Consider the following 12,486-nt stretch of genomic DNA (forward strand, 5'->3'; position numbering starts at 1 on the left):
ATTGTTGGGATGCCTTTTTGATTCTCATTCTAGCAAACTCCAAAACTGTGCAGCAATTTTCTTTTTCTCACTTGTCCTAAATTTTAAATTATCCCTCATAACATAATAGAATGATCTGCAAATGAAATCCTGGGCTCTGTCCTCTTCAACTTCTGGTTGCATTGAAAGCAGAAAGGGCAGCTGCCTCTCAAATGGGCATACACAGCAGCTGTTTGTTACTGGGACCAGATAAAATAGTCACAGTTAGCTCTTTCCTCAAATAAAAGCTTTTATTAATCAGGAGTGAATATTGTGAACACTTATCCAGAGCTTAAAAGGAACATTCAGTAACTCATACAAATTCATATGGTCTATTAATCCCTGTGAGTGAACGTAAAGTTTCATTTATGCATAGTAACATTAAACAAAATGACTGTGTCTCATTGCTCATAGCTGACTGCAACCAATCACACAGGAGCTCAGAAAGCCACACAGATAGATATCTTCAGATGTCAATCAAAATAAAGACAAGTGCTTGGAAAAAAATATGCAAGATTTTGCAAGGCCTCTTTTAATTTCTGACCAAGAGGGAAAAAAAACCCAGACAATTACATCTTTCAGCACTGTAGTCTACAAGAGTTCAGGAAGATGGACTTCTGTTGTATGCTCAACTATTTTTGAAGGGTGAATGTAGCTCTTAAGCTGGATGATATTGACAAAGCAAGTGTGTATCTGGACAGCAACTTGATTTTCCTCTTGTCTTCATTCTTTTAATGGCACTCAACACTTTTCACAGCTCCATATGAAAAGTTTATTGCGGTAGTTGAGGGAAAAGGTAGTAATCTCTTTCCCACATGGCTATGCAATAAAGAGATATGATACAAGCAGTGTTACAGTATGCATGACTTTGATGCAAACCAGCAAATTTTTTTAGAAGCAAAGAGCATTCCAGTTCAACAGGGTGGATTGCAGTTGTCACAGCTCAACATTTTCTAGAAATCTAGAGCAAACAGAAGCATCAGAAACAATTGCATAAATTCTCCTATTAAGCCGAGATGCTAAATCCCAGAGAAAGCAAGCTAGTGGAGCAGAAATGAAGAGCAGAGACAGATTTTATATCTTTGGTCAACTGATTCCAGGCTTCTTTCAACCTTGTTACTTCAGTTTGAGAAAACACACCTAATGACAAATAATAGGCTCTTTTCTAGTTGTCAGGATTTTAGGTTCCTCTAAGTTCCCCTACAATCCGAATTAACTGAATAACTTGTCTCATAACAGAACAACAGCAGAACTAAAATACAAGTACAATACTTGTCAGTATCCTGCCTTCTTTCACAGACCAGAAGTTGGAAGCCTCTACTCAAATGTTATTGTTTTAATTGTTTGTCCTTACTTTTTACCCATTTTGTGAGAGAATATAGGGTATCTAAAGCATTGATTGTTCTGGTACATGAAACAAAAAGGCTACTTACTGCCACTATATGAACATATTTCTTATTTACAGCAGACGTGAGTAAATAACCAATTCTCAAGGGTTCTTGTTCTTGCCACTATCAACAAATGTCCTCTACGCGTGATACTCACCCCAAAGCATCTGATTGGCAACACCTTCTGACTGTTTTTGTGCCTGTCAATAACTCAGCAGCATTGCAGAATAAGAAACCTGTAACATGACAAGATTTTCATGATCACGAGCAGTAGCTTGGCAGTGGAATTCTCCTTTATGGGCCACTTCTGAAAACTGTCAAAAAACTCTTCCAGTTCAAGCAGGACAATTTTGATCATCCTTTTAAAGTGGTTTAAAGAGTCCAATTTCTTTGTCAAGGTTCTCAGAGGAAGAAGGCAATTTCTCAAGGCATGCGATATTAGTGCCCAGCCTATCAGTCACTGTTACGAGCCAAGCCTTGAGAGTCTGATGGCTGAGGTCTATTAACTGCTCACAAGATTGATAACAGGCCAAGTTGCAAAGGAAACGTTAGATTTCCAATCAGTTTGACAATCTCTCTTAAACTTCTTGCAATACTGCAGCAGAACAGATGATGCTTGATGCACACAGACATTTAATCAGAAACTGTTTTTCATTTATGATTCTATAAAGAGAAAGGTAACTGCATCTGCACAAGTCAGGAAGCTGAAGCCCTTCTCGTCCGTTATCTAGTCTCAGCTCAGGATGTTTGCTTTGGCTTAACTGGGAAATTATGGTGTGAAGTAGCAGACTGCATTTGCTTTAGTCTGTGCAGTCATTGTGCATCCAGAATGCATTGATTAAAAAATGTAATGACTATAATGTAGGGTAAGCTGGAGTAATATCACTCACTATTTCCATCTTCCAATTGAGATTTCAGAAATTTCTTTGTATTGCAACATAAGAAAACACACAGGAAAAACACCTGGAAGAAGTTGGGCAATCTCATGGCAAACCCATACTTCCAATTCCCAGTGGTTTATCACAACTCCGCTTGCATCTCTTCCCAAAGTAACTAACACTGCAGTTAGTCTAATGAATCCCTCAGTGTTACTGTCATTGCAATGCACATTAGTTCCCATACTGTAATTGCAAAGATGCAGGTGTAGACAGAACTCTTCAACACTGTGATGCTGCAGATCTCAGATAATTCTTACAGTGTAGTATAAAGAAATAGCTCTTCACGTCTATCTTGGCAACTGTTAGTTATAAGTGGTGTTAGCAAAACCACAATCAGACTAGATTATTACCCAATTAGAGCTGCTTTCCCTGCAGTGCAGATTCTTTTCAATAAATTCTGGAAGCACAAGAAAAACTGAGTTACAAAAATTTATTTCAGTATTTTTAAGTTCTTAGTATCCAACCAATGTTTATAGCCCCTGACTTCTTTCTTCCATTAGGACTAAAAGCTTTTTCAAATAAAAGGGGGAAAAAAAGCAACACTGAGGTCTGAGTGCTGTAAAGACTGAAGACATAATTGTTATGCTGTTCTTCCCCTCTCCAACGACCTGTTCCTTTGGAACAGAATGTACTCTTCACCATGGCTGATGGACAACAAATTCTGTACCACTAAGACAGCCTGCAGTGATTCTTGTGAACAAAAATCTTTTAAATTTTACACCATAAAAATATTTTCAGACATCGATGAACTGCATTTCTCAGCATACCAAAGTCTCTTGCTATGCAAGTCATCTCACACTGGAATCTGTCCCTGTATTCTGTCTACTCCAACAACTTCCAAGTGTGCATGTAAAAAAGGTACATGTAAAACAAAGTTTTCTATAAAAAGCTAAAAATATGTTTTCTTTAATAAATCTGCAATGTTGCCTTGAAATAATTACATTCAACCATTCTTCTTCACAACAACTTTGGAAAAGAGAATAAAGAATAGACAGCCAAAGCCTTCCTGAAATGAAAGATTAAGAAGTTTTCAAACAAAAACTTTTATTTCCCTACAATGTGAACAGAAAAGTTTAAGATGGAAGTAACTGCCAGACAGTTTTGATCAAGGTAGTCTACATCACTGAAAAAAAAACATTTTAATGACTGCACAATTAACGAGAAAATTGCCTATTGTCTGATTTCTTGCTAATGTGCTTGAAGATTTTAGCTTTGTGGACGCTCTTTGGTTTCTGGTAACCAAATCCTCCACCTCCACCTCTTTTCTGAAGTCTTCTGCCGTGGTTGCTGTTTACATCTGGGATTTTATGGGTTAAAGAGCTTAAAAAAAAACCTTAATTGAAGCATTGCTTATTGGGTATTGCAAACATCATGAAGAAGAGAAAAAAGCATTACACAAAACAAAACTGTGTTATGGACAGTGTCACTCTACTGAATTACTCTTCCAGCTGTCCAACTAATTGAACTGAAGAACCATTGCTTTAACTTTCCTCCTTCCAATGGCAGCTCTGACAAGAGGAGTCTTTGCCCCTCAATTTCAGCATAGTACTTTAGAACATGTACAAACATACCTACTAGGCAACTGAAGCCCATACCTACATTAAAGCAGATATTTGTAGGCAATTTTTCCAGTTTTAATAATTGCCATTAACCATTTTCTTTAATAAACCATCATTTGAACATGATGCATGTATGTGATTAATAGCAATACTGAAAAAAAAATTGAAATGCTAACATTTTTAAAGCAGGAATTGAGCTTTGAAACACAGCAGTAAAAGGATACTGAGGTCAACATACGGGGGGACTTTAAAGCCAAATGAGAGGCTGACTTTGTTAAGATCCAGGTTACCAACGTTATAGATCTGCTTCAGAGAATGGGAGTCATAAGCCCTAATGTAAGCTTTGTATGCTTCCTGGGCTGACTTGTGAAGGAAGTAGTTCTTCTCAATCAGTTTCTCCAGCTGATAAGAAAAAATAAATACGTTACAGCCAAAATTCCATAATGTAATAATAGGTTACATGCAAGCCAATTATTTACTGTGTGCACTGCAGTGACATTCACTACTCACTTTAGTAAGATTGCACTGTGAGAGCAGAGCAAACATATCTAGAGTGCATTTATAAACAGGCACTAAAGCCTGAACCTGAATTGTAGTACAAAGCTTCAGTTAACAAAAACATTAAATTAGGCTGCCCTAAAAGAAGCTCATCAGAAAAGAATACATAACTATAGTCAGTTATGCACACTGACAATTAATGAACAATCACAATACACTTTTGAGTCAGACATCCAAACTGTACCATTCCATACTGTTTTGCTTATAGTCCTGTCTACAATGCTGCAGATTCAATGAACAATACTAGTATTTTTAAGACAAAAATGAAGATGGACTAGAGTAGACTGAAGTACTTCATCTGTTAAGGGCATCAGATACTCAGAATTAATCTAAGCACGCATAACCATTCAATAAAAGCTACTGGGGACACTGTGTTTGCTATGCTAGACAACGTATTCAAAAGGTGAAAGCGTATTTACATCACTATGCTTTTGCCATGTAAAAAACCCCTACAAGCAAATTAATGTGGTGTAGTACTGGAAATTTAGTACTGGATGTTAAAATCCATCATTTCATACCTGAGACTGGATATCAGAAATCTTCGCCCAGGAAAATTCAAATTCACTAAGTGGTACCTTAAAAGAATGAATGAACAAATAAATAATCTAAATTATTTCTACTGTACAGTGAGACCTAAGCCAAATAAGAACAGACCTGACAAAATAGACATTAAAAAAAAAACAAAAACAAACCCAGTTATCTGTCAATAGATCTTCAGATTTGTAAAGTCCAAGGCCACACTTTAAATTAAAAGAACACCTTACACACTTGAAGGTTTTTGATGTCTTTTACTTAAAACAATGGTGCCAATATTATGAATCCTTATCAGAAATATATTCACAGAAACTGTCTCTGCATATGTAATTCAGTATTGTTACTTCCTTTAAAATAGGGCATTAAAGCACTCTTTATGACTTATGACACTGCTTTAATTACAGATGTACTATCAACAACCCCACAAGGAAAGCCCCTATAAATCTATGAACAGGTCCCTCTTATTAAAACAGTTACAATTCTTTTGTAATTGGAAAAAATGCAATTGATTACTTGAATACAAAAGTAACATTTGTACTGGCCAAGCTCCCAGTATGTTATGAAGAGGTCACAGGAAATTTATGATTTAATAATGCATGTTGCACAGCTGCAAAGCAACTACTATTAATACACTCAACAGTCACCTTTGAGTCTCAGGGTCAGCAGAATAGAGTCAGATGTCAGTTAAATATTTTCTAAGTAACAGAAGAGTTTTGTGCTCAGAATTTTTTGGTTTATCACAGCAAAAACAACAACAAAAAAAGGAATTATGTGTGTAAGTTTACCCTGGCTTGTTTCAGGTAACGAAGAAAGCCCAGTTCTTCCGGACGTAAAATGAGCAGAGCATGTCCTCTACCATTTATACCTCTGGCTGTTCTACCAACACGATGAATATACTCCTTTTGCAGAGAATAAGAAACAGTTAATTCCAGATGGCCCTTCCTATATGCAGCAATACAGTTTTATGGAAAAAGCATTCAACATTAACATAGTGTCACGCATCATCAGTTATACTTCAAGACTTTTCCTTATCACTCACACGCAGATGAGGCAAACCAAGTGCTGATGAAGCAAACCATTTCACTAGTTGAGAAATCCCTGACTAGAAGCACCTCACCTTTTACTGAAGAAGAAAGAACTTTAGCCTTATGTAACCGAAAACTTAACTTTGCTTGTACATACTTGCTATGTTTAAGCTTTTAAGTCTTTCTTGTTTGCATTGGGCATTTATTAAAATGAGAAATCTAATTTTTAAATAATCAAGTTTTTTATTGGAAAAGCTGCTATGAGACTCAAGGATGCAATATAAACTCATACTCTTTAGAAGTGTTTTGTTGTTTATCTGATTAGCTTTTAAATTGCTTTAGTACCCTAGTTATGTTTTGTCTTCACTAGCTGCAGTACTTCCCAGGATCTGGTGGAGATGAGTGGATGAAATCGGCTGCTGGATGTGAACATGGCTGAATTCTGACCTCTGTTGAGCAGAAGATTCAAGCTTTCTCTGTAGCTATGCTCACAGCTAGGATTTGAAGGTATTTTTATTTCCATAACTTACTTTTGGATCGTCAGGAGGGTCATACTGGACAATCCAGTCCACCTCAGGAATATCCAGTCCCCTGGCAGCTACATCAGTGCACAACAAGATCCCAGATTCTGCATTACAGAACTGGAAAAATGTTGTAGTACGTTTTGTTTGTTTCTGCTTGCCCTAGAAGCAAAAAAACACAACCAAAAAAAGAAAATAACCAAAAGAACACATACGTTATGGATGTCAACTTAAAAGAAACTTGCCAGTTTGTAAGCTGAAATGTAATATCTCATTTCACAGATTATAGCACTGCCAAAAAATACTTTAGGGCATCCTTCTACCTTATGGATTTGCACAGACCAAGCAGGACCATTCCACATAGAAGAAGCAATGCTATCACAGCAAACAGGTATATCTCAGAGATTATGCTGTACATTCAAAGACGTTAAAACTCAGTTATATAAGCATTCCTTTCAGTGGGACTGCATACATGCCTGATGCTCAGAAACAGGCACTACCAGATTAATAACAAATAAATCAGCATCTGAAATACTTACATGAATGGCCAAAACAGGCAAATCAATGTAGTTGAGTAACTCATAGTGGTACTTCACTGACATACACGAAGAAAAAAACACCATTAGTTTCTTCTTCCGGTTCTTCTTAAGGAATGTGAAGAGCAAAAGGAATCTTTTTTCGGATGGACACACTACGTAGCCCTGGAAGTTATTTAAACATTGTAAGACAAAACAGTAAGGACCACACTTTTGCAGGGGATTACTGGCAAAAGTTAACTTTCCTGCTATGCAGCATCGAGCCATTTGATTTCCTGTCTGTTTCTCACTTTGTTACATGAAACTCCTTAAGTACTGATGACAGCAAAAAGTTACTCTACGAACCTGAAATAATTCTCTACTGGAGAATTTAACTCATTTCAATAATCTGTTTAAATTAAACTTTTTATTGAGCAAAGTATGAATCCATTTCAAGAACTTCTGAGTTTCTGACACTAGGAAGGAAAATAACTGCATTGGCAGCTTCTTAAAATTGTTGGGTTTTTTTTAGATCAAAGAATTTTACTGAATCCGTGCTAGTAGTTTACTCTTTAAAGGTAACACATACCTACGGTATTTTAAACAACAAACACCATCGTGTCAATTGCACAAACCCAGAAGCTAAGGTGCAACTCCATTTAGCCATTATCTTAAGTAGAAAAAAAGAAATCTGAAGTGTTCTCAAGCCAGTAACACAGCGCTTACATATGTAATATAAATAGTACTTGGAAAGCGTAACAAACTGTATTACTGCTTCATGAATTTTTGACATAACCTTTCAGTAAACACAGTGAATATAACCCTTCAGGCAACTGCCAACTTCTGCCCATTAGGATGTTAAACACTTCAAGGGATGGGTACTTATGCAACCCGTTTAAAAGGATGTAGGGATTGTTGGTTTGTTCTCAGACCATACCCCTTTTAGTGAGATTTGTGTTTTACCTGTTCAAGACCATCTACTGTTGCTGTCTCCTTATTATCATCAACTCCTACGTACAGCGGTTCCTTCTTCAGAGAGATCTTTGCTAAATCTTCCACCTTTCTGGTTTGTGTAGCGGAAAACAGCATCGTCTGTCTGCGCTCTGAGAACATTTGGTTTACAAGAACGCTCAGTTTTTTCAATTAAAATTCAAATAGTAATTAATTAGTTGCAAACTTCCCCAGACAGTCTTCACCTTTTTCAATTAATTTTAATTAAAATATACTACTACTGATAAACAAAGGCAGGTGCAGTTACACTACGTATTGCATTGCATTTGGTATTTACTTACACTGCCACCATCTCCAAAATCTTAAAAGCTTACAGTTTCTTAAAGTTATACCTTTAAGAAAAGATTAACAGTGACTTCCTTCACTTTACTTTTAGCACTGGTCATTTGCATTCTTCATAGAATGTTATTGATTAGATTTATGTAACGGCATTTTAAACATGCATATCTGAACTTCAATATCTCAGATGTGTATAATGCTATAATGTGATAACAGCACGATGGCAAAGTCTTTGGATACAGCAAATGAGAACCGAAATGCAACAGCCACAAATGCAGAAACAAAGGTAAGGAGCTGCTTGCCTTCAGAAGGCCTTAGGTAGGCAGGAAGCTCCAGCGAGACATGCCCTCACCTCCACTGCCAACCCTTAAATGAGGTCTGGGAAGGGATGGATCCTGGCTCCAGCCCTTCCAGTCTCTCAGGAGCATTGCATACACCTGAGCTCCCTGGGTTGGCCCTGACTGCCTGCTAGGTGCTCCATCACTGCTTCAGGCCATGACTTAGCATTATAACCTCAAAACGTTTATCACTTCTTCTCCACATACTATTTTGATGGGTTTTTTTGTCATTTTGATAATGAAAGGAAGAGCTTTGATCACTCTGAGGAAGTGTTTTATATACTAATTACGAGGAACAACTGAATGACAGCGAAGAAAAGAAATAAGGTATTCCTTAAGGTAGTTCTGGTGTTATGAAAAAAATCCATCTGCAAGTCAGTAACCCTTTAACATATTATTTTCTTATTTCAGTCTGATTAGGAAATAATGAATAGCAGGAAATAAACACAAAGATGAATGAGATACTGTAGGCATTAAGCTAAAGTGATTTTATATGAACACAATTATATCCCTAAAGTGCATAAGTACACAGAAAAATGTGTCCTATAGGTAAACAATGCTAAAATAATATATGCTATCTTTCTGGAAAAAAAAAAAAAGGAAAGAGTTATGACAGTCACTCCAAGGTGCATTTACAAAAAATTAATGACTTACAATAATTGAGTTGTGAAGATGACATAACCTTAGTCAAGTAATTTACAGGAAGGACAGATTTTTTTTCCCTTACTTGGTAGAAGTTTTATGATCTGTTTCATTTCTTCTTCAAATCCCACCTCTAAGATACGATCCGCCTCATCAATTACCAAACACTGCAAGTTCTTGTACATGAAACCCGGAGTGTTCTAGAAGATTAACAAATTGAGAATCAGATGGGGACAAGGGTTTTATTACCTTTTATTAAGAGGCATTGTTATTTTTATCTACCTGCATATGATCCAGAAGTCTTCCAGGTGTTGCTACAATGATGTTGATTCCATTTCCAAGTTTCTGAGCTTCTGCTGATCTGTTACTGCCCCCCATTATCAGACCATAGGTGTGAACGTGATGATTCATAAGCTCTTTCAGAACTCCATAGGTTTGCATGGCAAGCTCTCGAGTAGGGGAAAGAATAATAACACCTGTCCCTGAAACATACATCAGTTGACCAAGAATAAGTTATAGCTCATCCAGTCCCATTTGTAGCCACACCCCTGAACGTCTGGGCCACCACAAAATTCAACTGCTGAATGATGAAAATCCTTACCGTTTCGAGGCATGAATTTTAACTTGTAGATGAGCTCTACTGCAGGAATGAGAAATGCAAGTGTTTTGCCACTGCCTGTTTTGGCAGCTGCTAAAATATCCCTGCAAAAAGCAAAGTTAAAAAGAGAAGTGTTAAGTTCATCCTATAGAGAAAAAAAAAAAGAAGGAATCCTGTTCTGAATGATGTTGCCAGGGTGAAAATGTAACATGATTTTAAGTCTAAAACTAAGTGCTCTATGGTAGATATGGTTCACAGCTTAGTTTCTTATTTCTCTGGTCTCTATGAGACACACTGGTACAAGAGAGACAAAACCAGACTTCACTGCCTTCAAAGAGTCACATTTCTTGTATCTAACTTGTTAGCAACATTTACACAACGTTTGAGTCAGCACAGCAATTACAAACATATATTTCTTACCTGCCTTCCAGAAGAGGTTTAATACTTTTATGCTGAATTTCAGTCATGTGTGTAAAGCCCATGTCATTTATGCCCTTCAATGTATTCTCACTGACGAGACCAGCAAGGGAAGTGAAAGAATTGTCTTCAAAGGCACCTGAAGACAGACAGGGAGAAAAACATTCACTTTAACTCTATCCATTCCAAGATTAGCCAGCAAGAGTTTATCTTACAAAGAACTTCTTACGCTTCCTTCTTACTGTAAAATTTTAAGATACTAAAAAAATACTCTGCATTAAAGTGTTTCCAGGAACACCACAGAAACCTGTTAAAAATGAACAAGCAGACTGCTTCTCAAGCCAGTTTATCAGCAATTTAACTCTATTCTGTTGACTCTTCCTCCATATTTGGACATATGCGTGTATGTTTCAAAAGTGTTTTTCACAAGTAACTTTAAGACCAACAGCAGCGTAGGAATGATACAAATTTAAAAGAACAGTAACTGAATTATAACTCTACAGCTGCCAATATCATGTCACCTATATTCAAACACCACATTTGTAATACAGTTTGAGAACTTGCTCTGGAAGAAAGCTTAATAATTTGGATTTTTGTAGATCTGTGAAAAAAGAGAACACAGAATCACAGAACTGTAGGGGTTGGAAGGGACCTCTAGTCTAACCCCCCTGCCAAAGCAGCTCCCTAGCCCAGGTTGCACAGTAGGCATCCAGGATGGTCTTGAATGTCTCCAGAGAAGAAGACTCCTCAATCTTTCAGGGCAGAATGTACCTGTTAGACCCAGAGGTAAACTAGGCACTTCCTCCTCCTCTTCCACCTCTTTCTCTCCAGAATCCTGCCCGTCCTCATCTTCTGCCTCCACAGATACGTCTCCTTCAGCTTTGGCTTTTTTAGTTTCTGTACCTAGGACATCATTTTACAGAAAACAACCCATTCTCAGTGAGGGGTACAGGAAATACGTTTGTCACCCAAAGCTGTGCTGTGGACTGGCTTTCTTTACCCCGAACATAACTCCTACAAACGTCCTGTGGTGGGAAGGGTCAGGAGAAGGGAAGACGAGGTTTCAAGGAGCTTTCAGACGCAGACAGCACGATCATTCAAGCCCTTCGCAGACAACACACTTAGCATACATCACATAAAGTCTTCTGGGGGAACGCAAGCTCAGGCAGAGAAATCGGCCATACATCAAAGCTCTCCTTTGGAATGAGACAACAACAAAAACAGCCCAGGGTAATGCTCCCAACGTACCTCCCTCAGGGCCAGCCGCAGATTTCCTCTTCTTCTTCTTCTTTTTTCTCTTCTCCCCCTCGGCCCCGGGGCTCGGCGCTGCCTGCCCGCCCGATTCTGCCTCTGCCTCCGCTTCGGGAGCTGCCACCTCCTTCACCTCCTCATCCTCCTCCTCCGGGGGACCCAGCGCGGCCTGACCTGGGCAAAGGACGTTGGGGGAGGATGAAGAAAAGCCTCCAGGCTCGGCGCTCAGAGGCTCCGAGGCCGCCCGCCCCGGCCCCGCCGTACCTTCCCGCAGCTTCAGGTTGCGCTGCCGCAGCTTCAGGTTCCTCTTGTGGATCTTCCTGCGGAGCAGCCGCATGGGCAGATTGCCCGCGGCCACCGACACCGACATCCCGGCGCACGGCTCCCGCCTCCCCCAGCCACACGTGGGGAAGGCCCCGCGCCACGCTTCCGGGCCGCGCCGGAACCACGCCGCCCGGCGGGCGCCCCCTAGTGGCACGGCGGAGGCAGTGCGTGCCGCCCCGCCCCGCCCGGCCGTGCTGCAGGGGGGAGCTTTGTTCCCAGCTGCTCCTCAGTTCACACTCAGGCAGGACAGCCTTTCCTACTCATGTCCTCCTTTTATTTATTTATTTATTTGCTTTTCTTCCTCATCCAGAGCAGTTTCCTGCAGCCCCTTTTAGTTCTCTTTTGACCAGCAGGTGGCACAAATAGCACGGGAATGCACAGCCATTTGCTCGGGTTTCTTACACCAACTGCTTTCAGAAATCGGAATTACTACGAACTGGGTAACGCTCAGCTTGCTGAGCAAGGCAGATTAAGCTCAGAATTATCGCTCTACTAACTTCGAGCTTTTTATTGCGTATAACTTTATTTTTTTAAAGATATGCAAAAATTGAAAAAAAATTCATTTATAGA

General features: G+C 39.0%; 1 protein-coding gene across 2 annotated transcripts; it reads right to left on the reverse strand.

Annotated features, from left to right (window-relative positions):
* Positions 1 to 3,349: 3,349 nt before the first annotated feature.
* DDX18 (DEAD-box helicase 18) lies at positions 3,350 to 12,000 on the reverse strand. 2 transcript variants are annotated; one of them, XM_065750309.1, is made up of 14 exons: positions 11,857 to 12,000; positions 11,590 to 11,766; positions 11,113 to 11,244; positions 10,345 to 10,480; positions 9,928 to 10,028; positions 9,609 to 9,808; positions 9,412 to 9,526; positions 8,020 to 8,159; positions 7,081 to 7,242; positions 6,551 to 6,703; positions 5,781 to 5,894; positions 4,980 to 5,036; positions 4,128 to 4,305; positions 3,350 to 3,641 (listed from the first exon to the last, which is right to left on the reverse strand). In XM_065750309.1, the coding sequence occupies exons 1-14, from the start codon at positions 11,960 to 11,962 to the stop codon at positions 3,499 to 3,501; spliced, it is 1,914 nt and encodes a 637-aa protein (XP_065606381.1). In that variant the 5' UTR covers positions 11,963 to 12,000; the 3' UTR covers positions 3,350 to 3,498. The 2 variants fall into 2 exon arrangements, with proteins under 2 accessions (XP_065606381.1, XP_065606380.1); XM_065750308.1 differs by having other exon boundaries at positions 11,590 to 12,000.
* Positions 12,001 to 12,486: the final 486 nt, after the last annotated feature.

The sequence above is a fragment of the Cyrtonyx montezumae genome, unplaced genomic scaffold, assembly GCF_038088225.1.
Source record: "Cyrtonyx montezumae isolate F1298 unplaced genomic scaffold, pur_monq_1.0 scaffold_7, whole genome shotgun sequence".
Lineage (NCBI taxonomy): Eukaryota > Metazoa > Chordata > Aves > Galliformes > Odontophoridae > Cyrtonyx > Cyrtonyx montezumae.

Excerpts from the sequence above, each read along its gene's own strand:
- DDX18 (XM_065750308.1), bottom strand. The coding sequence starts at position 11,962 with ATGTCGGTGTCGGTGGCCGCGGGCAATCTGCCCATGCGGCTGCTCCGC. Across the intron at positions 10,481-11,112 it reads TTTACCTCTGGGTCTAACAG|GTGCCTTTGAAGACAATTCT; the intron begins GTACATTCTGCC and ends GTCTGTCTTCAG. Across the intron at positions 7,243-8,019 it reads CAGTAGATGGTCTTGAACAG|GGCTACGTAGTGTGTCCATC; the intron begins GTAAAACACAAA and ends AATAACTTCCAG.